Here is a 26,075-nt window from a genome sequence, read left to right as displayed (position 1 = left end):
CTGTAAAATGAAGTTCTTACAGGTGGAAAACTAATTATCACAGGTGTCTGAGATTGATTTCAATTATCCAAAGAACCCAGAGACACAATACCATCCATGAGTTTAATTGAAAAACAAAAAAAAAAAATGTTTATGACACTTAAATCCAATTTGCATAATAATTTGAAACAAGGTTGGATGCCCAACGATGTAACAAACGGGAAACGGAAACATTGTAGCCTACCACATTATGTCACCATTCAGTTCCGCTTCCGCTACAGTCAGATTTGCAGGAATGCACAGCGATGATTGTATTTGGAGGGAGGTATCAGATGCACCCTCTCGGCGACATGGCAGGTGTCAATAGCTCTCAAGCTTAGCGTTAGCTATAGACTCTGCATGGTGAAATTGCAAGACAGACTTAGAGACAGTATTTCTTTGGCGAGGTTGGACTGCTGCATGTTTGAACGCACAACAGCAGATTTTCATCCGCAATCAATAGGCATACGCGTCCATACCCGCGACTGTCCTTATGGCCCAAAACACGCTATCGTCCCGATTTAGGGGAGTCGACATAGACGAATATGACGAGAATAAATTTGTGGATGACCAAGAGGAGTCGGCTGAACAACAAGGACCCGATGCCGCCGAAGTGGACAACCTCATCAGGCAATATCCTTTCAGAATATGTGTAGGTGCTTTCTCCTGCAATAGGTAGGCTAATATCTGCCAGCAAATAGGTGACTGCTTAGAGATGTCTGTTCATATCGAGAAGTGTGTAGCTTACGATTGTCCTGAAGTTCATTTGAATTAGGCACTTTGTTTTCAGGGATTGTTGTTAAAATGGAATAGAATCACTCACGACAAATGAGTAGTGTAGGCTAACTCAACATTTCCACTATTCATTAAGGTTTTTGGGGTAACAACCTAAGATATCCTTCTTAACCACCATGAGCTTTCCATGCAGGGGGGTGCCTGTTATGTGGAAGGTAAATGAAATGACACCTTTAAAAATCGCCAAAAGCACTCAATAAATCACACATAGCCGAACATATGTGCGCATTCATAGTCATTGAGTAGCCTAATTGAACCGGTGTTTGTGGCAGGCCAGCACTCGACGACCTCTCCCTGCAGTTCGGAGCGTAATGGAATGCCAGGCGGCATTCCGCGAGGCTGAAGTCATGTCATCACGGTGATCTATTTGCGCGCTTTCCTCTCAATCAACCTCATGACTGCCCAGCGTTGACGACTGTGTCTAAATTATATCCCCGTGATTTCATTCTTCCGCCCATTTGCAGCAGTAGAAAAACATCGAGGCCACCCCGACTTTAGCCAATCGCCTGCTGGACCTGGTTGAAACGTTAACAGACTCTTGTTTATGGTCAAATAAAACTCCTTCACTGTGCACACAATGGCGCGACTTAGCGCGAGGCCACAGGTCCGTTCTCTGCTGAATTTGACGCCACCATGTCTTTGTCTTTTATGAATGGATCTTTGTTCAGTTATTACACACAGTCACAGACATGGGATTGTCCTGTCTTATGCTTTCATGCACCATAGATGTGCACAGTTATTCACCGGCAGCAGTGCAAATGGGCTCTTGTGGTTCTTAAGTAGTCTACACAAGTTGCCCATGAGTGCACGACTTATCAAGGACAATAGGAATATTCATATGAAAATGTAACACTAGATAGCCTACCACTGAGTCTGTGGTGCCAAATAGAGCTCCTGGAAAGGTCCTGTTTACTGTCAACAAAAGGATCAAAGCTGCCTTTGAAACCTGGCTTGTGGCCTTGTGTTGTGAGGAGAAGAAAGGGCATCATTGGACCGTTTGACTGAGGAGATTATCTTTGTGTTGAGGTGTGGGATGTCCCACTGGACGATCCACTAGGTCTTCATTCACAATTTGAATATGTCAAAAGTCTGTGAAGGACATGGTTGAGGGCAAGTCAAAAGAATACAGTTAAGTAGATCATTAAAGTATTCCTGGTCAGTCGTGTGCATGAGTGGTTCTGCTGTTGTTCCCCCTGAAATGTACCCATTGCTTCTTTCTTCACTGAGTTTGGTTTCCGTAGCAACTGTCTTGCTCATTCCTTAACCAGCTGTAATGCACAGGCGACATGATGGCTGCCTTTCACATGGCGCTCAAGAACCCACCAATCAACTCAAGAAATGCAGCAGTCAAGGTGAGAGTCTGGAACTATAAACCCAGCTAAGTAGTGCTGAGAGATGATATGATCTCAGTTCTGAATAATTCAATCCTGCCATTACCAAGCCAAGACAGCTTTAACAGAGAGTAAACTGTGCATATATTTTATATTTTATCTGAGTGTTCAGTAGCAGAGGTACTAACCGGTATATATTTTATTGTTTTCGCTGAGTAATAGTTAACATGACAACATGGTCAGTAAAAGACTTACCCCTGTTTGTGTTGCTCAGTTACTGAGGGCTGAGCGATAGTAGCCTGATGATCTTGACCTGGCTTGGGCTATAAACTGGAGGCATGTCACTGTCACAAGACACTGTATTGTTCATATTTTATGACACTAAATCTGTACACCATGGTTTTAGTTACTGGTTGGAAGCCATTTCAACATTTTTGTATTGAGCTGCAAAGTTATCAATGAAAGTATTGTAGTAATTTATTAGAGATTTTTTTTATTTTCTCTCTTTTTCTATTCCTTTTGTCTTGGTCTCTCTGCTCTGTAATCCTTCTCCCTCTTTCTTTCTCTCTCTTCCCTCTCCCTTCATCCCTTTGTATCTCTGGCTCTCTCTCTCTCTCTCTCTCTCTCTCTCTTTAGGAGAAGGCCCAGGCAGTGGTGTTGAAAGTGCTGACCTCGTTCAAGAGCAGTGAGATCGAGCCGGCTGTGAAATCTCTGGATAGGAACGGCGTTGACCTGCTGATGAAGTACATCTACAGGGGCTTTGAAAAGCCTTCAGACAACAGCAGTGCTGTCTTACTGCAGTGGCACGAGAAGGTAAGCACTTATTTTACAGGCGCAGGTCTGTACTGCACAAAAGCAACCTTGCCACTCATCTTTGATGCTCACAGTGTGTACGGCAGGGGTTTCAAACTCCCGGCCCACGTCCGGCCCAATTCCGGCCCGCGGCGTATGTCAAAATAATAATGTAATCCGGCCCTTGAGGGTATTTTTGAGTTTGAGACCCCTGGTGTACGGCCTCTGTTACTTTGAGCCCTGTGTTTAGAAGGTATTGGATTGTTTTAATCCAATGCTACATCGCTTTTCACATCGCACCCAATTGCTTTACACTTTCAAGGTTTAGCCTAATTTCTTCCATGGTTGTGTGCAGATGTAAATTTTATATGTTTGTCTAGCTTGTCTAGCTCTGAGAAGCTAGCACTCTGCAGATGATGCCATGTTCATGTTGTTGTTTGCATAAAAACATGGAGTGCATAGTGTGTCTTTTGGTATTCCACATATGGACACTCGTTGTACACCCATGTTTGAGATTTCTCTGTTTCTCATCTTTGTTTTCCACCTCATTTAACATAGTCTGTGTTTCTCTCTCTCTCTCTCTCTCTCTCTCTCTCTCTCTCTCTCCCCCTCTCCCCCTCCCTCAGGCATTTGCTCTAGGAGGCGTAGGCTGCATCATGCGTGTTCTTACTGCCAGAAAGACAGTCTGAACCCACGGCCCCCATGTTCAGCAGGAGATCTGCACAATCTTCTGTAGTGACCAGATCTGCGTGGAGATCCACCCCCCCCCCCCCTCCCACACACACACACACACCACCCCCAGCTCCACCTCGTCTTCGGTCCCAGACTTGACCGACCGCTCAGAGCTCCGTGGTGTGCATCCCACATCACTCAAGACTTTTTGGAGACATGAACAGATTACTGATATATCTATATTTTTTAAACTAAAAAAAAATGTAAACGGGTTGGGGGAAACCAAGAAGGGAGGGTGTGGAGGGATGGGTGGCCTGTGTTGAATGGGTCCAATGTGGGCGTAAGGTGGGATGGGTGGCGTCTATGGCCGTCTTATTTAATGTGAACAGTCAATTACCTCTGTTGAGTTATATGACCAAACTGTGGGTGCATCCCCAGCCTTTTATGTTCCTGTTGGTGATTAGAGATTGAACCAAAAAAAAGAATACTAATAATAACAATAAAAGAGACTCGTTGACTGGCAGAAAGCTGGGAGAACACCCAGCTCAGACAACCTCCTCCAATGTGCCACGGCTTCCTCAGCTGCCACAGGGTGGTGCTGTAACCCACCCGACTGGATGTACTCTGCACTAAGATGCCTCTGATTCAGGGAACACTGTCCTGTGCTCCCGATTCACTCTCTTAACATGACCTCTGTGGAGAGAGAGAGAGATGTGGGGTTAAGTACGAGAGCAGTAGCTTCTAAGGTAGTTGATTTTTTCCCCCCTGTAACACTGAGTTGTATTTGAATGGGGGATGAACTGGGCACATGGGGGGAGATATTGTGAAGTGCCTGGTGCAATAAATCTCATGGATACTGTCATACGTGGTTTCCATTCAGTTGTCCAATTTTGTTTATTTGATCACCTGGTCCTAGTGGTCTCACTATATGCTGTGTTGTAGTTTAAGTAACATAAACTAGTAATGCCTAGCGGTGAACTCAACAGAGGACCAAAAGGACAAACATGAATTAGGTGGTTACCTTGCATCTGATCCTCTGCTCAGTAGCAATGAATACGGACAAGTAACAACTAAATAAAAAATACTGGATGGTTTCTACGGTAGGATGGAGCACCAGTTTCGTTGGTAATTTTTGTAGATATTCGATGCATACATGTAGATCTATTAGAAATAAGTACCAAATACCAATGTATTCATTGATTCTGGTTATCAGTGGTGCTCTAGGGGATCCATGTTGTATAAGCATGAACAAAACAGAATACTGAACCAAAACCATATAAATGAGTGACAATAGGTTTGGCAGTTATGTTTGGATGAGGAAGAATCATGCATACACTGAAAAGTGCACCGTCTAAACTGATGCATGGCAATAACTAGGTGATACTCTAGGCCTATTTTGCTTCCTCTGGCACTGATAATCAGCTGTATATAAAGGGGTAGATAGTCATTCAAATATTTGGAAATCCTTGGAGAAAACATCATACTGTCCATAGAAACCAATAGAAATGTAAAAAAGTAAACTTGAGTCTATTGTCCGTTAGAAATGGACTGATATATCTCAGAAATGTTACCACAGCTGACGTCTCACTACTCATAACCCTAGCACTGGATTTTAACAATGAAAAGTGTGCTTTTATCAGTGGAAAATCACTTTTTGTAAAGGGTGACAAGACTTTTGACCTTGTCAGTTAGACAGTATTCACTTCCTGCAGAATTTTGGTGATATTTTGTGTTGAATTTGAGGAAACCAATTGTTGTTTCACTTGTGTTGAGCTATTGAAATGGTTCTGGGTTGTTTGTTTTCTCCAAAAAACTCAAGTGTGTGTATTTTGCTTAAAAACCAACATTTCTAAAGGGGTGCCAATACTTTTGTCAGTGACAAATGTATGTAAGTCTCTTTGAATCTAAAGTGTCAACTAAATGAAGAAATGTAAATGTAAATGAATCTCCTTCAACACAGGACTACCTTGATCAGAGTCCCACAAGCACAGAGACAGATCAGAAGAAAGCATATGAGGCATTCAAAACAGCTCTTTAATTAAACCCAAAAGGATGATGGTATATCTACAAACCTGCCCCTGGGCACCAACGAAATTGCATTGAACATCATTACTTACTGATTGAGCACATCACCCACACATGTTGAAGACAAACGAAAAGAGAACAAGCAAGACGGACCTTAGCAGATATTTGTATTGTATCTGATATGAGGATACGACACAGTAAGTCATAAACCAGGCTGCTGGAGTGTGATTGTGGTGATTACTATGAGTCCATGAGCTTTTTTATTTCATTCTCAGCAAGTCATTCGTTTCACACTTGTGCAGCTGGCTGGAACCAGTTTTCTCTTCAAAACAGCATTAATTACTTTGACCAGTGCTGTCACGGAAAACAGTTGTTCTGTTTACAGTTCTGCCTTTTAAAAAAAAGTGTTTATTATACCATTGGTGCTTTGTTATTGACATTATGTTATGACAGACCAAAGATTTCCTGTTTACGCTTCTCTTTTCAAAAGAAAAAGACAAGTGGAAAAAAAAGAAGACTGGTCATACTTGGTTTTTACTTTCAGTCTTGCAACTTCTCCATCTCCATAATACGCTACATTCATGAGGTACCTGGAGTACTTAACAGAGACAGTTAGCCACAAAGCAGATCTTTTCTCCCAGTCATTTATAGAAACCTTTATAACCGTTACAACAAACTCTTTTCCTGAACCAACACTTGCACAGTCTCGACAAACAGAACAGCACTGACAACATCGTACACGTGAAACGAGAGGTAGTTTTAACCCATCTGAATGTCATGATCATTCAACCTCCATGTGCCATAGCAATCCATATAGCAAACCCTCTCATATCTGATGAAGGCAGATGTCTGGTTGGTTTTGTCATAGTCTTGTCCGGCCCGGCCGTTGCTCTCTGTGCTGGTCTTTCACACATCCCTGTGCACACTACATAAGGCATGCACACTCGCACAACAAACTGCAGCCCATTAAAATTATGTTTTGATTCTATTCCCAAGCCAAAAAGCCTGTATACAGAAACACACTTACATACATACATACATACCCGCGCATACATAACCACGCAGACACACACACACACACACACCTCTATACAGACACATGATGAAAATACTTCATTTACAGACCAGACATAGGCGAAAAAGTGGGAGAAAAGAAGTCATATACATCTAGTGATTTATAAATCATTCTCTCTGTTGCTTATATACAGCCATTCATATATAAATAGTCATATGGAATGTATTGTTATATACAGATACACAAAGTCCGGTCCAAACAGGATGTTAGTTTCCGAGGGTAGGCTAGACACTCGCTCGTGGCTGAAGCAGAAAACAAAACGTTTCTCTGCCCAAGTTGAGTTTTTTTTTTAGATCCCATGTGGTCCATTGTGCACCTTCGAAACCCCAGGGTCCTGAGAAAGGCAGTCTTCAAGGCAATTCTGCACCACAGAGGCAGAAAATCAGGCGAGGAAGTGAGTGGAGAAAGCGCATAGCAAATGGGACAAATTAGGCAGAGAAAGAAAGAAAGAAAGAAAGAAAGAAAGAAAGAAAGAAAGAAAGAAAGAAAGAAAGAAAGAAAGAAAGAAAGAAAGAAAGAAAGAAAGAAAGAAAGAAAACAAAAACGTGGTGACATGAAGGCAAAACTAAGATGAGGAGCTTTTGCGCAACACAAGAGAGCCGGCTTCCACCTGATTGCATTTTACTTCCGTTGAAATCACTGCAAATGAAATAAAAATAAATAATAGAATACAGAGAAAGCTTAGTGTTCTGGTAGATCTCTCGTCTTCTCAAAGAAGTTGGTAATTTTGAAAAAAAAACAAAAAAAAACAACGAAGCAAACAAAATAAAAACAAAAGACCAACAGAAGATGTCAGGAGGACATCTATGGACAGGTTCTCCAGTCTCTCAGGAATTGAAGATATTCTCAGAAGTCCCCACAGGGTTGATGCCTTTGATGCCTAGCTGCGAAGGGACACTTCATAAGAAAACCACGGCCTCCTTTGTTTTCATCCCTGTTTCATCCATCCATCATCCATCCATCCATCCGTCCATCCATCCATCCATCCATCTATCCATCCATCCATCCATCCGTCCATCCATCCATCCATCCATCCGTCCATCCATCCATCCATCCATCCGTCCATCCATCCATCCGTCCGTCCGTCCATCCATCCATCCATCCATCCATCCGTCTATCCATCCATCCATCCATCCGTCCATCCATCCATCCATCCATCCATCCATCCATCCGTCCGTCCATCCATCCATCCGTCCATCCATCCATCCATCCATCCGTCCATCGAGCTCTTGGCTGCGATCACTCCACCTCAGCTCCAGTGGTTGGAGGATGCGGAGATGGAGGGCCGGACGATGCCTTTGGGAGAGGGCTTAGAGCCAAACCACGACATCTAAGAGAGGAAAACAACAATACCCATACATTATTTCAATTTTGAATTCAATTCAAAATCAAAATTCTATTCCATCAATAACGCCAAATAATTCCCATTGATAGTGTTCATTTTTACATACAGCATACTTTTTTCGATCCCTCACTCCAAAGACTGATGATTTGAGTCACAGAGGTGCTTCAAACTGGCACTTTTAATAATTGCCACTGTCTCAGAACTTAAGTTACTTTTTGCTTTTAAACACGCCACCCAATGTCAGTAGTAATATATGTTCTTACCTTAACTTTCACGATTTGAGTCATACCTCTCACGTGTCGGTACGTCCACTTTTCCTTACTTAAATACAGTTGCACGAGTAGTTGATAAAAATGTGTAAGGTCACACAACATGAAAAGTGGCGATTTTCCAAGCGAATAAACAGGAGAACTACAATGTGTGGCGCAATAGCACTTGGGAGTACTTCGACCTAGCGTAGTAATATTAATTAACACCTAATTGTAGATCTCAGCCATGCTTTCTGCCGTTTGCAGCAAAGCGGAATTCTATGAAACATGAAATCACTATAATACTTCTGCTTGTTATCACAACCCTTCACAATGCATGTTATAACCATGATTGTTCACAATCTGCTTTACCAATACCTGCTACTTTGCTAAGTCAGCTCAAACTAACGCCAGCAGGGCAGGTTGTCTCTTACAAAAATGCGTGTGTGCGCGATCAATCATGAATTCTAAACTCTGTGGTGGATAGGATCTACAATTAGGTGTTAATTAATATTACTACGCTAACATTGAAGTACTCCCAAGTGCTATTGCGCCACACATTGTAGTTCTCCTGTTTATTCGCTTGGAAAATCGCCACCTTACACATTTTTATCAACTACTCGTGCAACTGTATTTAAGTAGGGAAAACTTGGATGTTTTTAATTACTGCCATCTTCCTCCCTCTATGGCTACGTCTGAGCCCGCTAGCAAAGCAACATGCTCACACATTCGCGCCGCGCGCCAGAGCGTTAGAGTGCACATACCGACACGGGAGAGGTATGACTCAACTAGTGAAAGTTAAGGTAAGAACATATATTACTACTGACATTGGGTGGCGTGTTCCTTTAATGCTGTTATTGTTATATGGAAGATTTGTATTTTAAAATCAGTGTTACTTTGAAAAGTTCCATACAAATCTCCATAATTTAGGCTATGGGTCCGGATAGGATGGTGATGGGGTCCAGACCCCAACCTCGGTCCAACTATTAATGACCTCTGGATTAGAACATGTGAACACTCAGACACTGTCAGTGCAGGCATTGATTTGTTAGGTCTGCTACAGAGAGAGAGTGAATGGTTATAGTTCTTTTGGTGTGGTTCCAAACTCTCTTTCAGACAACTCTAGCAGGATGGAAATGTCCACTGAAATATTATGTGAATGCTGTGTGGTGCTCTCTTTTGGCCAATCATATGCTTTGGCTGGTGATTCTATGGATGATGTAACATTTTGGATACACATAAATGGCTGTGATCACTCACACACACACACACACACAAACAAACAAACAAACACACACACACCTTGTATTCAAGTGTTTGTTTCAGCATATCCTCTTCCTCTGGAGAGAAATGCAGCAGGACTGACACAGCCCTAATAAGGTGGAACGCCTACGGATGGAGGGGGTAGACAGAAAGAGACAGAATATTACTTACAGTACAGCGCTATTTAAACACACATTAAAAATGGTGATTAAAAAGTGCAATCCTTGAATGTGGTGAACGTTTCTTGATTTTTGAACTCAGCAGCCAAACCAGCTGCACCCCTCCCACATGTTTCCCTGTTTACACAGCCTGGGCATCAACTAAACTGAGTCCACACTGAACAGTCCTCCGGAGGAATGGGAGGAGAATTTGGATTATAATCATTATAATCGTAACTGTAACTAAGACAAAACTACAAAGAAAAACAAAAATACAGATGATGACACCAATTAACACTTTCTTTCCGCAAAGATATATATCCTTCCTTGAGCGCGATCAGACAGGTTTGGCACTTGTAAAACACAAGGTGCACTAAAACATAAATGATTCAGATGCTTTTCTGCTTCAATTTCTACTTTATTCAATTCGATGTTCTCAGGGTGCCTCTGCAAAAACGTGAGGCTGCAGCATGCGCACAAAAACGTGAGGCTCCCAGTGCGCATGAGCCAACACTAAACAACAACAACAAAAAAAGACTCCTCTCCCTGCAAAAACAGTGTGGTGTCTGATCGTACCCTTAAGCTGCTTCAATGAGAACACCAGAGAGGAGCATTCATGTTGCAATAATTACTAGCGGCGAAATATCCCCACTCTGGAATGCCTCTCGTCCAGTCACAAATGAGTAAATAGTCTGACCCTACCTAACTGTTGTATAATTTGGGTTAGAAATATTGCCCTGTGTGTGGGTATATGTGCTAATTTTTGGTGTGTGTGTGTGTGTGTGTGTATGTGTATGTGTGTGTGTGTGTGTGTGTGTGTGTGTGTGTGTGTGTGTGTGTGTGTGTGTGTGTAATTGTTTCTTCTCACCTCTGCCTCTCTGCAGGACATGAACTTGAGCACCACGTGTTTGAGATACTCAAAGTTGATCTCTCGCGAGTCGTTCAGGTCCGAGGTGTTGATCACGGTAGTGCCGGGTCCGGGCGCAGAGGCCAGGCCAAAGCCTGGGGCTAAAGTAGGCACCATGGCTGAGGCCGAGGCCTCTGTGCTGGGTCGGTCCATCTGCCTCTCCTGCCTGTCTCCTCGGCCCTCAAAGACCCTCTCTCTCCCATCAGTCTCAGAGTCTGGCTTCAATTTCTACAAAGGGAAATGCAGGGAAAAGATGATGTCTCCATGCGTCGCCATGTTGGTGATGTCATGTCACGATATGGGAAATAGTCTGTGGTGTTTGACTTGGATAGAAAAGGACTTACAAGCTCTTTCTGTAAGGTCCTCTTCAGTTCAGCCAGTCTTTGCTGTAGTTGTTTTATAGTCTGGAGATCAAACAAAGACAGGGGCAGCCGTGGCCTACCGGTTAGCGCTTCAGACTTGTAACCGGAGGGTTGCCGGTTCGAACCCCGAACAGTAGGAAGCGGCTTGAGCAAGGCACCTAACCCCTCACTGCTCCCACTGTGTCGGGATTAGTGTGTGCTTCACCTCACTGTGTGTTCACTGTGTGCTGAGTGTGTTTCACTAATTCACGGATTGGGATAAATGCAGAGACCAAATTTCCCTCACGGGATCAAAAGAGTATATATACTTACACTTATATTTAAGACACATTAATAAAGACACAGTGTACATAGCAAATGCTATATATCAAATATTACTTCAAGACATGACTAATTCATCTGTACACACACACACACACCTTGTTCTTGTCACCTAGCTGCTGTTCCATGTCCTTGTTGATCTTCTGTAGCTGGTCCAGGTCGTCAACGGTAACAGTGCCGTTTTGCTCACCCTCCCCTGCCTCCGGTCCCTGCAGCTGCACACTCATGCTCTCCAGCTCCCCCTGCAGGTCAGACACCTACACAAGAACACAAAGACCTCGTCAGCGCACCACGTCAGGACCATACTGCGTGAAAGACACCTACAAAAGATCCACACATGGAGTAACCTGCAGCTATACTGTAAATATATACTTCATAATAAAAGCACTGCTATGATCGAGCAAGCTCAAAAGCTCAAAAGAGAATACTGGTTTGTTTTGACCTGCAATGTACCAGCTTCCACATATGAAAGGAAATACACAGATGAAACAATATATACTGCTTTGAAATCATATACTTGGGAGTTTGTTTTTATAGATTGTTGTGAACTTGACTTTAACTTCAACGCTTTCATTTCCACAGCTAAGAGAAGGGGAATTGGATTCCTTCCCGCGGGACACAGTGAGACTCTTAAAGGTCCAGTATGTAGGAAATAATGGAAAAATAAACTGTAACCATTCCAAAAATGATCACCATATGTTGTCAGAGAGTAAGGAAACACGATGAATTGAAGTAATGGCTTATTTGACAACATTACTCTAACCCGTAAAACCCCGTAAAACCCATGGAAAAAAATGATTTACGGGGCGGAATCTCTTGGAATTTTCGTTTATGTTTTGAACGATTAATTCTAGAATAGCGTATTAATAATGGGCTAGCGCGTCCTCCTATTTGGGTTGCCAAATTAGCAAAGGCCAACTGTCAACAGCTGTCAGTTGTAGTCATGAACGCCTATGAGAGGCAAAATTAAAACAAGAAACAAATGAAGTGGACATCGGAGGAGCTTCCTGAGATGGTGACGTCTTCGTCAAACGAAGAATATCAAGTCAGATGCAGAGCTGGCCATATTTCTCCACAACAGGTAGCCTATGCTAAACTTCATCTGCATCACTAACTTCAGCTAAATATGTTACGTTGGTTAGAGAGGTATTTTTTGTTTTCACTGTTTCCGTAATGTGTAGCTGGGTCATGTTTGGAGAAACGTTAAAGCAGCTGCAGGTCAACTAATGTTAGCTAAGTCTTTATTACATCTGGCAACCCAGAAGAGGCTCGCGTCTGGTAGTCTTGAGAACGTTCACCAGTGTTTTGATTTTGGCCTGCAGAACGTTCGGTAACAATCCTACAAATCGCACCTTTAAAAACCAAACAGGTAGCATGTTCATCTCTCCAGGAAACTGTCCACTCTCAGCCTCTTACCCTTGACTGGCAGGAGTCCAGCTGCTCCGTCTGTGAGATCACTTCCTGTCTGAGGGCTGCCAGCTGGGCCTCATGTTCCTGGTCCCTCTCTGCCGCCTCTTCACGCACCTGGGCTGTCTCAGCATGGGCAGCATTCACAGCTGATTCATACATGCGCGCACACACACACACACACACACACACACACACACACACACACACACACACACACACACACACACACACACACACACACACACACACACACACACACACACACACACACACCAACACCATTAGCAACACATATATAAACACCATTACAAATCTGCAGACACATACAGGAATGCTGTTCCCGCTCCCCTTCCTTCCAAACAGACGACATAAAACTTTATTTGCATTATATGATGTCCAGTGTTTGAGCGCAGCTCACTGTGAAGACAGCCCTGTGCTGTAGCTGAGGACGTATGTGTGTGCGCGCGTTGACTGTTTACCTTCCTTAAGGGCTTGGATCTCTGCCTCCTTTGCAGCCAGCTGCTCAGAGAGCTGAGAGAGCTCCTGTTGTAGCGTTTGCTGAGAGGATGTCAACTCGCCCACCTACGACAGCAGGTCACACACACACACACACACACACACACACACACACACACACACACACACACACACACACACACACACACACACACACACACACACACACACACACACACACACACACACACACACACACAGTTAACTTCTACATCACTTCTACAGTGCAAACAACATCAACAAGCTCCACAACACTGAGGATGAGGACTCACTGGAGAAGCCAAAGGCGGGGCCCAAGAGAAACAGCACCACCACCACCACATGCCATTTTAGCTTTGAGCTTTTTAGCATCAGCCTCTTTGTTCAGCTGTTCACCTGATCTACTGTTTTGGATTCTAAGCGCTAAGCCAAACATCTGCATAAATGCTGACCTGAGCATAAGGTGCAAGCTAACTTGAGCAGGTGCAGCCCATCACATTACGGCTATTCCTTATGTTCCTTCCCTATTCCTTTTGTGTTCCTGAAGCAATGCGTTGCTTGGCTGGAATGTTGCATGGCTCTCTGCCAAAAAAGGCATTGGGTGAAAATCTCCTTCCAAAAGCTCCATTACATAGATCTGCACGCATCAGAATATCTCCTCAAAGCAGCAGGTCTGGCAGCCTTTAACTTTGAATACTCCTGGACACACCTCTCATCATGCAGTGTATGACACCATAAACACACAAACTATTCTCAGAAGCAGTGTGTGTGTGTACATGTGAGTGTGGTTGTGTGTGTGAGGGTGTTAGTACCTGGAGCTGCAGCTCTTCCTTCTGTTTCCTTGTGTCCTCCAGCGCTTTGGCGATCTCCACACTCACCGTCTGACGGCTGCTCATGTCCGCCTATGCACACACACACACACAAAAACACACACACACACACACACACACACACACACACACACACACACACACACACACAAAAACACACACACACACAAAAACACACACACACACACACACACACACACACACACACACACACACACACACACACACACACACACACACACACACACACACACACGTCAGTTACAGGGGAGGCATTTATCTGAAGTGTGAGCTGATAATGTTAGTAAGATTTTATGTGTATGTTAATTCTTGTGCTTTCTATCTTGTTTCAGCTTGTGTGTGCATGTTTTACCCCGACCTGTTCCATCTTTTGTGTGTGTGTGTGTGTGTGTGTGTGTGTGTGTGTGTGTGTGTGTGTGTGTGTGTGTGACAAATTGTAGGTGTGTGTATATGTGTGAATTTAAGTGTGTGTGTTTTACCCGGGCCTGTTCCATCTCTTACATGTGTGCGTATGTGTGAGAAAGTGTATGTGTGAGAAAGTGTAAGTGTGTGTGTGTGTGTGTGTTTATGTGTGAATTTAAGTGTGTGTGTTTTACCCGGGCCTGTTCCATCTCTTGCATGTGTGCGTATGTGTGAGAAAGTGTAAGTGTGTGTGTGTGTGTGTGTTTATGTGTGAATTTAAGTGTGTGTGTTTTACCCGGGCCTGTTCGAGTTCCTGCGTGCGCGTGTGTAGCGAGCTCTCCACCTCCGCATGCTGCCTCTGCAACTCTGCCTTCTGTTCCTCCAGCTCTCTCTACAAGGGCCACCGAAACGAGGGATGGGAGGAGAGGAAGAAAAAACAAGGGATGAGAGAGGGAGAGAAAAAATAACAATGTTAAGCGAGCACAGACAGGCTGAGAGGTAGCAGAAGATACAGATAAGAACAAGATAGATACAAAAGACTAAACTGCCTCATATATGTTTGATGGTTACATAGGATGAGATGCAGTTTCATGCAGCTGCTGAAAGTGTAATACCTGAATATAAAAAGGAGATGGCGAGAGAGAGAGAGAGATTAAGAGAAAGAAGGCAGAATAAAAGAGAAAGACAAAAATCAAGTGTGGGAGAAGAGGGGAAGGAACAGAAAGAAAAAAAACAAAAAAAAACAAAGCGCTCTAAACAAACAGCTCCTAATTCAACTATGTGGCCTGAGTTAGCAAAACTAAAAACAAACAGAAAGATGTGTGGTATCCAAAGAAAACACACACACGCACGCTAGTTTTAATACAAATGCACACACCCAGTGACTGCGTCACGCACCTTAGCCTGCTGTCCGGCGGCGTTCTCAGCGTCTCTCTCCGTGTTGAGGGCGGCGAGCTGCTCCTCCAGCCGAGCGCAGCGATCCAGGCCCCTCTGCCTCTGGGACGCCACCTGCTGCTGCAGCCGCTCCCGCTCCTCCCTCCAGCCCGCCTGCTGCAGGGGCACCACAGGGCTCAGGGCACACTCTGATGCTAGCGCTATTAGCACAGCTCTGTACTTAAACATGGCCAAGGGACTGATACTAGCTAACGCTAACTAAGGGCACACTCTGATGCTAGCGCTATTAGCACAGCTCTGTACTTAAACATGGCCAAGGGACTGATACTAGCTAACGCTAACTAAGGGCACACTCTGATGCTAGCGCTATTAGCACAGCTCTGTACTTAAACATGGCCAAGGGACTGATACTAGCTAACGCTAACTAAGGGCACACTCTGATGCTAGTGCTATTAGCACAGCTCTGTACTTAAACATGGCCAAGGGACTGATCCTAGCTAACGCTAACTAAGGGCACACTCTGATGCTAGCGCTATTAGCACAGCTCTGTACTTAAACATGGCCAAGGGACTGATACTAGCTAACGCTAACTAAGGGCACACTCTGATGCTAGCGCTATTAGCACAGCTCTGTACTTAAACATGTCCAAGGGTCTGATACTAGCTAACGCTAACTAAGCCCTTCACTTAAACATGGCCAAGGGTCTGATACTAGCTAACGCCAATTGAGCTCTTCACTTAAACATGGCCAAGGGTCTGATACTAGCTAACGCCAATTGAGCTCTTCACTTAAACATGGCCGAGGGTCTGATACTAGCTAACGCCAATTGAGCTCTACAGTTAAACATGGCCAAGGGTCTGATACTAGCGAACGCTAACTAAGCCCTTCACTTAAACATGGCCATGGGTCTGACAGCAGCTAACTCTAACTGAGAGGCCATGGTATTGTTTCAGTATTGGTATCGAGATACTTAAGCATGATATCGCAACAAAGTGAAAATAATTATGGTGTCATGACAACACAACAATAATGCACATGTCCAACTAGTCCAGGGTGCATCTGATCAGTCACCCAGTTACATAAATACAGTTCATCATTAGTGCCAGTAATGCTTGGCTTTTAGTATGCCTTAATGATTAAGTTATATGTAAGAGAGATTAAAGAGATTAACCAAGGGCACAAGCCAAAGGTTGAAGGTTGCAGATTACACATTTTTTTTTTCTTTTGGCATGGCTTCAATTTGTTCAATCACTGTCATACCACTGAACTTTTCAGAGGCTGTCTGCGAGAGAACGAATATGTGGGTGAAGGGTTGTGGAACGAGAAAGAAACAGAGCAAATGACTTCAATCGAATGACTTCAATCAGTGAGAAAAGGTAGAGGGGGAAATTTCCTGCAGTTTTGAAATCCTACTCTGGCTCCACTCACACACATCTTATCAAGCACATCAAAACATGACAACTGAGCTAGAACTTTGGCATGAGAAATAAAGCTACAGCATTCTCATACAGATGTGTCTTTGTAAAATCTTTTGCTCACTATCAGTGCATTGACAAAGGTGCAACCACAACAGTGTGTATATTTTGCTATGATACACAAATCCATTTCAATGTCATATCTCTGTGTATTTTGCAGTTCACGGCCACGCGGGTTTTCAGTATAGCGTGACCACCAGTGCAGTAGTGAGAGAGAGGCAATGTTTACCCACGTCTCTTAGGCAAGCACTGACAGCCATGTCTGTGTGTGGTATGATGGTGTGATGGGGGGGAGGGGGTACAGTGCAGGGCTGTGGAGGATGGGTTAGAGTTACGGCTCCTACACACAGCTGCGTGCGTTGCAGTGCTGGAGACGCATCCCATTCACTTTACATGGGCTCACGTCATCCGTTGCCGAACTGAATTGTGGGTCCGTTGCGTCGCGTTTCTCCCGTCGCTCGCGTTGAGAAGTTCAGCTGTTGCTGCACCGACAGACGGCACCGGCCAATCAAGCCAATCGACGGACGGCACCAACCAATCAAATTACAGTTATACTACAAGTCATTTGCATAGCTACCGTCGGGAACACCCACTGGCATGCGTTGACGGAACGCAACTGTGTGTAGGATCCGTTTGTGTGTGTGTGTGTGTGTGTGTGTGTGTGTGTGTGTGTGTGTGTGTGTGTAATGTCTTACCAGAGTCTGTTTGTGTGCTTCACTGTCGGCCAGCTGCTGTTCAGCGTTCTTCAGCTTCTGGGTGAACTCCTCTACCTGCTGCTCCAGAGCACCAATCTGAGGGAGACCGGGAGAGAAGGCTGTATAAGACATTAATTAATCTCTCTCACACACACACACACACACACAGACACAGACACAGACACAGACACAGACACAGACACAGACACAGACACAGACACAGACACACACACACACACACACACACACACACCTGTGCGTCTGTCCTCTCCCGGTAGGCTTTGTTTGAGTCGTCCTTGTGTCTAAGAAGCGTCTGCAGCTCAGCCACGCTACCATTCAACCTGGAGATCTGAGGAGGTAGAGACGGCTCTACTATCAAAACACGTCACCAGCAAGCACATTCTTATGAGCGAAACTATGTGTAATCCTCAATGGATCATTCAAATCATACAATAAAACGCGTCACCAGCAAGCACATTCTTATGAGCGAAACTATGTGTACTCCTCAATACATCATTCAAATCATACAATACTATGGTCCAACCATTATTATGGGCGTGTGCGGGCGTGTGCACGTGCATGTGCGTGCAAGGGTGTGTGTGTGTGTGTGTGTGTGTCTGTGTGTGTCTGTGTGTGTCTGTGTTACCTGAGCCTCCTGTGAGCTGACTGTGCTGGAGTGGGAGGTCCTCTCCTGTAGAAGCTCTGCCCGTGCCTCTTCCAGCCTCTGCTCCAGTGCGGATTTCTGACACACACACACACACATTAGCAAACGTCAACTCCCTCTGAGCATGGTATGCCCATGAATGTGTGTGTATATACAGTATGTGTTAGTATGTGTGTGTGTGTGTGTGTGTGTGTGTGTGTGTGTGTATACAAGTGCTCCCTCACCTCTTTGAGCAGCTCCTGCATGTGTTCGTCCTGAGACAGGTCACTCTCCAGGCGTCTGGAGAGAGAGCTAGCCTTCTCCTGCAGGTCCCCCAGCATACGCTCCCTCTCCTCCTCCTCCACCTGGGCCTGGAGGACAGAAAGAGAAAGAGAAAGAGAGAGAGAGAGAGAGAGAGAGAGAGAGAGAGAGAGAGAGAGAGAGAGAGAGAGAGAGAGAGAGAGAGAGAGAGACTTGAAGCATATTTTCATAAGCAACTACTGCTGTAGTGCTCTTTTTCATAGTATGTGGTCCTGTGTTAGTTACCGAGGCTATTGCACTTTGCAGTTCAATTGTTAAGGTCGTACCTCCCCACCAAATTGTAAAAAACACAGCGTAACTTTGCAACTTTATCAAAAAAGCAGTTAGCATGTCAGCAAGCTTTTAATCAGTGCTAGCTCCGGTATTGATGGTTTCAGTAGAGCGCTATCTCTCAACCAAAACTCCTTCCTGCCATTTGGACTGCAGTGCAACGTAATAGATGGTGATTGGTGATAGTAAGCAATAGTTGGTGGTAGTAAGCAATAGTTAATGGTAGGCTTGTTGCTGTGGACACACACACACACACACACACACACACACACACACACATACACACCTTCTGCTTGTGCTGCTCGTGTTGCAGCTTCAGCTCTTCCTGCTCCATCTGCAGGGCAGCCAGGGACTTCTCCAAGGACTGGGCTGTTTGCTGAGACTAGAGAGAGAGAGAGAAAGAGAGAGAGAGAGAGAGAGAGAGAGAGAGAGAAGAGAGAGAGAGAAAGAGAGAGAGAGAGAGAGAAAGAAATAAAGAGAGAGAGAGTACAACACATTGTCTAGTAGCTGATTTGAACTGAACTATAGTATGAACTAGCATATATTTGTGTGCTAGTAGCTGATTTGAACTGAACTAGCATATATTTGTGTGCTAGTAGCTGATTTGAACTGAACTAGCATATATTTGTGTGCTAGTAGCTGATTTGAACTGAACTAGCATATATTTGTGTGCTAGTAGCTGATTTGAACTGAACTAGCATATATTTGTGTGCTAGTAGCTGATTTGAACTGAACTAGCATATATTTGTGTGCTAGTAGCTGATTTGAACTGAACTGCATATATTTGTGTGCTAGTAGCTGATTTGAACTGAACTATAGTATGAACTAGCATATATTTGTGTGCTAGTAGCTGATTTGAACTGAACTAGCATATATTTGTGTGCGTGCGCGTGCGTTTGTCTCACCTGTTGAAAGTCCTCGGAGACCTGCTGGATGAGCTGCTGCAGATGCTGCTCTTTCCTCTCCAGCTCAGAGATCTTTAGCTCCATCTCCTCTCGCACCAGCAGCAGTTCTTCCCTACACACACACACACACACACACACACACACCAAAAATTAGCACATATACCCACACACAGGGCAATATTTCTAACCCAAATTATACAACAGTTAGGTAGGGTCAGACTATTTACTCATTTGTGACTGGACGAGAGGCATTCCAGAGTGGGGATATTTCGCCGCTAGTAATTATTGCAACATGAATGTTCCATTTCATAACATTCATCACATTTGACAGTTATTGAGTGAGAATATTGAGTAAATGGAGTCGGGTGAATGTTCAATTTCAGCCTCCAGTCTCATGCCACAGCTGTGGGAATATCTTTACTAACCCCACCCTCACCTGTGCCGTGTTTCTTAAGTGATATTTAAAGTAAGTATGCACATAGACCTTGAACATACATCCTATTGCTGTGGCTGAAGTGCACAACCACACACATAGCGCAAGTACACTTCAGTAAGTAAACACAAGAGACAGGGCCTGCTGCCAACTACATAGTTCACTGTACCTCACTGTGCTTGGGTATAACACCGTGTCCTAAACTGCATGTGATGTGAGTGTTAGCGACAAAATCAGTTTGATTACACTGGAATGTCCCAAATGGATGCGATGCGACACAGGGCAGTGCAATGTGGCGTGACATTTGGAGCAGAACATTTGTTGGATGCCCCGTTTCTAATTTCCTGCTGTTGCTTGCGTTGTTCTGCTTTAAAAAACAAAAAACTAAAAAACAAAGAATATGATGCAATGGAACAGCATGTTTAAAAAGATTCCGTCTGGACAGAGAGCTACACCACAGTCACTCTTGCATGCGGTTAGAATAAGCTATAGACCCTTTCAACAATAAAAACAAAAACAATGCTTGAATGTTCAATTTGGTTCCCAATCTACTTCCTCTGCATTAAGATAACATATGGAATGTTAAAACGGAAGCCTTGTGGGGCCAACTATGATGCTGATAATGGAACTCTCTTGAAAGGGTTTATAAGGATGACGACTCGCTGGATTTGCATTCCCTCTCCAACTGCATTCAGTTCTCTGTGTGGCCATATGCTCACGGGCACCATCCTGTCCCTCTACCTCTCAGCCTTCAGCTCCGCGTTGAGCCGGCCGCTCTCCTGGCTCTCCTGGCCCAGCTCGTGCAGCCTGCCCTGGGCTTCGTCCAAGGCCTGCCTGGCCGTCTGGAGCTCCGCTTCCTTCTGCTGGAACTTCCGCTCCTGCTGGCCCAGCTGCTCCTCACGCTTCAGCAACTGCAGGACACAGAGATGGAGAGAGAGAGAGAGAGAGAGATGGAGAAAGAGAGGGAGAGAGAGATGGAGAGAGAGAGAGACAGAGAGAGAGGGAGAGAGAGATGGAGAGATGGAGAGAGAGGGAGAGAGAGATGGAGAGAGAGAGAGAGACAGAGAGAGAGAGAGAGGGAGAGAGAGATGGAAAGAGAGATAGAGAGAGAGAGGGAGAGAGATGGAGAGAGAGGGAGAGAGAGATGGAGAGAGAGAGAGAGAGAGAGAGAGAGAGAGAGGGAGAGAGAGAGAGTTCATATCCACACATCTCTATTTTCTTTCTTTTGTGATACTACTGTGTTATCTGTAACACTGGCTTTGGCAACACTACTCAAACAGTGATGCTAATAAAGCACCTTTGAATTGGAATTAGAATTTGAGAGAGTGAGAGGGAGAGAGAGAGAGGGATAGAGAGAGAGGGATAGAGAGAGAGTGAGAGGGAGAGAGGTGTTAACCACTTAACAGGGATGTCACAGGAAAGAGAGAGGAAAAAGAGGGTGTGTTCCTGTCCTGGAGATCTGATGATGAAGGGCAGGGGGGTATAGGGAAATAGAGAGGCTTGAGTAAAATACACAGAAGGGGAAAGGGAAAGGATGTGTGTCTTACAGATTAGATAAGAGAGACTGAGAGTCTGTGTGTGTGTGTGTGTGTGTGTGTGTGTGTGTGTGTGTGTGTGTGTCTGCCTGCCTGTGTGCACGTGTGTGTATGTGAGACAGACGGGGAGATAAGACACACAAAGAAAGAGAGACAAGAATCGAGACAGATAAATAATAGATGATAAGAGCTATGTGATCCCAGATGAGCCAGCTTCGTGAGAGAGAGAGAAAGAGCAAAAAGGAGAGAGGGCGAGAGAGAGTGAGGGAGAAAAAGAACAAAATAGAGAGAGACAGAAAAAGAGAGAGAGAGAGAGCTCACAGCCTCTCTCTCTCTCTGTCACAGGATGCAGGCGGGCAGCACAGGAGAGCCTGAGCGTGTCTGGGACAAAGACTAGACTACTGTCTGGGACAAAGACTAGACTACTGTCTGGGACAAAGACTACACTACTGTCTGGGACAAAGACTAGACTACTGTCTGGGACAAAGACTAGACTACTGTCTGGGACAAAGACTACACTACTGTCTGGGAGGGGAAAACACACCCTGTACTTCAAAGCTGATCACTGGATGCAATAACACATACCTAAAAACACCCAACATCCTTCAAATGTCTCCCCTTCCCCACACTCGTCTCAAGAGGGCAAAATAGAGCAGACGTTTTTTCTGTCCTATATGAGCTTGGAATACAAATTTCCACTAATGGTGGGAAGCTTTGTTTCTCCAGACTATTCAGTTTAACCACCTGGCTCACAAAAACATGCTTTTTTAGGTGGGATGAACTTTATTGACAATTGTAACCTCTTCTGGAATAGCAGATAATATTTCACACCAAATACATTACATTACATTTAGCAGGCACTTATTGACCAAAGTGACTTACATATGTCAGCTATATTAGAAGGGATCGATCACATTGTCCCCGGAGCAACTTGGGGTTGAGTGCCTTGCTCAAGGGCACAACGGTGGAAGCCAGGAATTGAACCGACAACTTTCAGGCTACTGCACGCTAGCCCAGCTCCTTAACCACTACACTACCACCGCCCAGTAGAACAGAACTCATTTGGACTGGGGCCAAGATCTTCGCCTCTCTCCATTATCCAGCATTTGTCTTCTGCTCACTTTGAGTCGACTAGCTGATAAGCGTTCAGTAGCCGTACAGATACTAAACCAAAACACAAGCTGAAACACGGAAACGCCGAACCCCCCCCCCGGTGTAGGGCCCTCTGACAATCACCCGGTAGCCCTCACTGAAATATAACATAAACAGCCCGCTGGAACATAAACAGCCCGCTCAACAATGCCCAGCCACATCTACATGAACGAATGAGCATGAGGGGATAGACAAAACTGGAGTGATGCAGATCTATATCACCAAACAAGGCTGCTGAGATGCTATCAGAAAAGCAGGGTCATGCTGAAACACCATTGTCTGATCTACTTACAGGGAAACCATCCAGAGGCTGACCGAATCCTTGAGACACAACAACATGGACACTGCTGAAATGACTGTGGAAAGCGAATTACCTCAGCAGTCAAATGTAGACACATGGAAGCAGAATTAACACCCCACCCCACAGGACCCAGTAGACTCATGACATTCTCTATTCCTGTACTGATTAGAGATAGAAGGAGTCAAGAGCATCGAGCTTACTGGGGAAACTAGTCTAATCCCCTACTAACACCACAACAACCACAAAATTCCCCTGCGGATCATATTACTCCAATACTTACTCAAAAATACTGCTAAACACAAGAGGTCTAATGTCAAAACATGATTTAGATTCATCTCCAGTAGGGTTGATTACTGCAATAGGCTTTTCATAGGCCGACATCGAAGGATCACTCAAAGGTCCATTCTTTGGCCTCACCCAGGGCTAGTAACCAAACTGTGGTGTGAGAAACACCAATTATTTGTAGTATCGGTATGGGGGTAGGCCACCGAGAACCACCCCAGGCAAGGGGGAAGTTTAATAATTAGACGAGACTAACAAAAGATGGTCAGACCGGTTTGCTTTGGAAGCCTAATTCATTAACATTTAGAGTGTAGGAGGGACTTTGAAACAGGATTCATGACGAGAGTTTGAGAACCTCTGGGTTATTATTTACTCTATTCAGGTATTAAATTACTCTAATGGGCATTACTGCTCTACCGGGCTTCTCTGAAGCTCTTTCTGGGTGTTGTTAGGAGTTACTCATCCCCTTGTTTGACAAATTACTCTAGGGCAAGTGGAGTACTGCCTCCTGGTAGTACTTCTTGTAATCGGAGGACCTTGTAACCGGAGGGTTGCCGGTTCGAACCCTGACCAGTAGGAATGGCTGAAGTGCCCTTGAGCAAGGCACCTAACTGTTGTATGCCAAAACATGAGAATCTGTGTAAGTTTCATACGAAGCATAAGGTTAAGTTGTTAGCTGTGTTGCAGTAATTTGTTGTTTTTCGCTCTGTTTTTTAAATCATTCTATGTTTTTTTTAATGTATTTTAATTATTCTGTGTACTTTACTTTTTAGTTATTTTTTACTATTACTCTTTGCTTTTGTTGATGTAAAGCACATTGAAGTACCCCTGTTTATGAAATGTGCTATATACATAAACTTGCCTTGCCTTGCCTTGTCTTTTGCGCTTGGGCATCCATTCCTGCTATGCTGTTGTGTGTTGGCCAGATACACCACCTGGTCCCCAAACACACGGGCCCCTGTCTACCCCACTGAGAACATGCCAACACCAGTAGCGCTAGTCTCAAGCTGACGATATATGGACCAAGTTGTGTAACGTCGGCAGCCAATAATAACACGACAGGCTCCAAAGGTTCTGATTAGATGATTACGACAAGTGATTCACCAGATGCAATTGTGTTGCCCTATATCAGCAAGGGCCTAAACATCGGTCAGTGACTACTGCCCAGCAACAATGCTCAAAGCGTTGCTTTGTATATCACCACCTTCAGTCTCCTTCCTTTAGACAAATAAGGGCATGCCAGTCGTGCCTGACACATGCCACATGCGGACTGTTGTCACTTACTATAATGAGTATGTAATTAAAAAGTGTTGGTAGTACTCTGGGACCCAAAGAAAACAACATGAAGGAGGTGTGGGACTGTATGAAATCCATCACTGGCCTTAAGAAGAGCAGCAGCTCTGTGGAGGGAGACCTGGACAGGGCGAACCAGCTGAACCACTTTTACAACAGGTTCGATTGCCTATCCCACAGCCCCCACCCCACCTCATTACCAGTGCAACACTCACCCCCACCATCACTGGATATTGCACCCCTCCCCCACATGGCGACCACGAACAACGAGGTGACAACGACCTCAGTCAACAGCCATCAGACACGCAGACCCCAGATGCTGCCCCCCTCCCCTCCCCTCCCCGCCTCCATCATCACTGCTGATCAGGCTATCGCACCTCTCCCCCACATGGTGACCACGAGTAGTGCGGCAACAATGGCTTCAGCCAACGGCCATCAGTCTCTAGCCACACGACAACCCTCTCAGAAGCACCCCTCCTCCTCCTCCTCCTCCACTCCCCTCATCCCCCCCATCATTACAGCTGATCAAGTAAGTTATCTTTTAAAAAAACTTCATCCTCGTAAGGCAGCCGGGCCTGACAGACTGTGTCCAAGGCTGCTCAAGGCCTGTGCTGCTGAACTGGGGGAGCCACTGAAGCGCATCTTCAACTGGAGTCTACGTCTCGGACAAGTTCCAACACTGTGGAAGACATCATGTCTCACCCCCGTCCCCAAGAAACCACACCCCAGTGAGCTTAATGACTTCAGGCCTGTCGCTCTAACATCACATGTGATGAAAACAATGGAGCGACTGGTCTTAGGTATGCTCAGACCCCAGGTACGCCATGCACTAGACCCGTTACAGTTTGCATACCAGGAGAAAGTGGGCGTGGACGATGCCATAGGACACAGGACACATTCTCACCTAGACAAGGGGAAAAGTGCTGTGAGAATCATGTTCTTTGATTTCTCAAGTGCTTTTAACACCATCCAACCCCTTAGACTGGGAGACAAGCTTTTGCAGATGGGTGTGGACGCTCACCTGGTAACCTGGATTACAGATTACCTGCGACCGAGCGACCACAGTTCATCAGACTGAAGAACTGTCTCTCTGACACTGTGATCAGCAGCACCGGAGCGCCACAGGGAACTGTGCTCTCTCCAGTCCTGTTCACCCTGTACACATCTGACTTCTGCTACAACACAGAGTCATGCCACATGCAGAAGTTTTCTGATGATACTGCAATTGTGGGGTGTATCAGGGACGAGCAAGAGGAGGAGTACAGGAGCCTGGTGGAGGACTTTGTGCATTGGTGCAAACTCAATCACCTTCAACTCAACACTTCAAAGACCAAGGAGATGGTGGTGGATTTCCGCAGGTCTAAGCCCGGTCTGCTACCAGTCTCCATTGATGGGGTCAATGTGTG

The 26,075-nt window shown here is 44.9% G+C and overlaps 2 protein-coding genes across 4 annotated transcripts in view; one reads left to right on the top strand and one right to left on the bottom strand.

Moving 5' to 3' along the window:
* Window positions 1-265: 265 nt before the first annotated feature.
* Window positions 266-4,472, top strand: arpc5la (actin related protein 2/3 complex, subunit 5-like, a). The gene is made up of 4 exons (XM_076270505.1): window positions 266-652; window positions 2,094-2,165; window positions 2,781-2,957; window positions 3,563-4,472. The coding sequence occupies exons 1-4, from the start codon at window positions 512-514 to the stop codon at window positions 3,623-3,625; spliced, it is 453 nt and encodes a 150-aa protein (XP_076126620.1). The 5' UTR covers window positions 266-511; the 3' UTR covers window positions 3,626-4,472.
* A 1,149-nt stretch (window positions 4,473-5,621) lies between these two features.
* golga1 (golgin A1) overlaps window positions 5,622-26,075 on the bottom strand; it is a 29,251-nt gene continuing 8,797 nt past the window's right edge. For all 3 annotated transcript variants that reach the window (XM_076270799.1, XM_076270801.1, XM_076270800.1), the window contains 17 exons: window positions 20,848-21,017; window positions 19,674-19,785; window positions 19,055-19,150; window positions 18,423-18,548; window positions 18,181-18,276; window positions 17,788-17,883; window positions 17,535-17,630; window positions 15,368-15,520; window positions 14,766-14,861; window positions 14,030-14,119; window positions 13,202-13,304; window positions 12,729-12,868; window positions 11,411-11,569; window positions 10,974-11,033; window positions 10,591-10,857; window positions 9,604-9,690; window positions 5,622-8,038 (listed from right to left, as the gene is read on the bottom strand). In XM_076270799.1, the coding sequence (XP_076126914.1) occupies window positions 7,958-8,038; window positions 9,604-9,690; window positions 10,591-10,857; window positions 10,974-11,033; window positions 11,411-11,569; window positions 12,729-12,868; window positions 13,202-13,304; window positions 14,030-14,119; window positions 14,766-14,861; window positions 15,368-15,520; window positions 17,535-17,630; window positions 17,788-17,883; window positions 18,181-18,276; window positions 18,423-18,548; window positions 19,055-19,150; window positions 19,674-19,785; window positions 20,848-21,017 (2,028 nt within the window). In that variant the 3' untranslated portion in view covers window positions 5,622-7,957. The remainder of the gene's footprint in view (window positions 8,039-9,603; window positions 9,691-10,590; window positions 10,858-10,973; window positions 11,034-11,410; window positions 11,570-12,728; window positions 12,869-13,201; window positions 13,305-14,029; window positions 14,120-14,765; window positions 14,862-15,367; window positions 15,521-17,534; window positions 17,631-17,787; window positions 17,884-18,180; window positions 18,277-18,422; window positions 18,549-19,054; window positions 19,151-19,673; window positions 19,786-20,847; window positions 21,018-26,075) is intronic.

This window comes from Alosa pseudoharengus, unplaced genomic scaffold, assembly GCF_046254945.1.
Source record: "Alosa pseudoharengus isolate Yale_2024_CS ecotype anadromous, Long Island Sound unplaced genomic scaffold, YU_APseudo_1.1 YU_APseudo_1.1_scf_6, whole genome shotgun sequence".
Taxonomy (NCBI): domain Eukaryota; kingdom Metazoa; phylum Chordata; class Actinopteri; order Clupeiformes; family Clupeidae; genus Alosa; species Alosa pseudoharengus.
This window is presented reverse-complemented; position numbering and strand designations above follow the sequence as displayed.

Excerpts from the sequence above, each read along its gene's own strand:
- arpc5la (XM_076270505.1), top strand. The coding sequence starts at position 512 with ATGGCCCAAAACACGCTATCGTCCCGATTTAGGGGAGTCGACATAGAC. Across the intron at positions 2,166-2,780 it reads CAAGAAATGCAGCAGTCAAG|GAGAAGGCCCAGGCAGTGGT; the intron begins GTGAGAGTCTGG and ends CTCTCTCTTTAG. Across the intron at positions 2,958-3,562 it reads TACTGCAGTGGCACGAGAAG|GCATTTGCTCTAGGAGGCGT; the intron begins GTAAGCACTTAT and ends CCCCTCCCTCAG.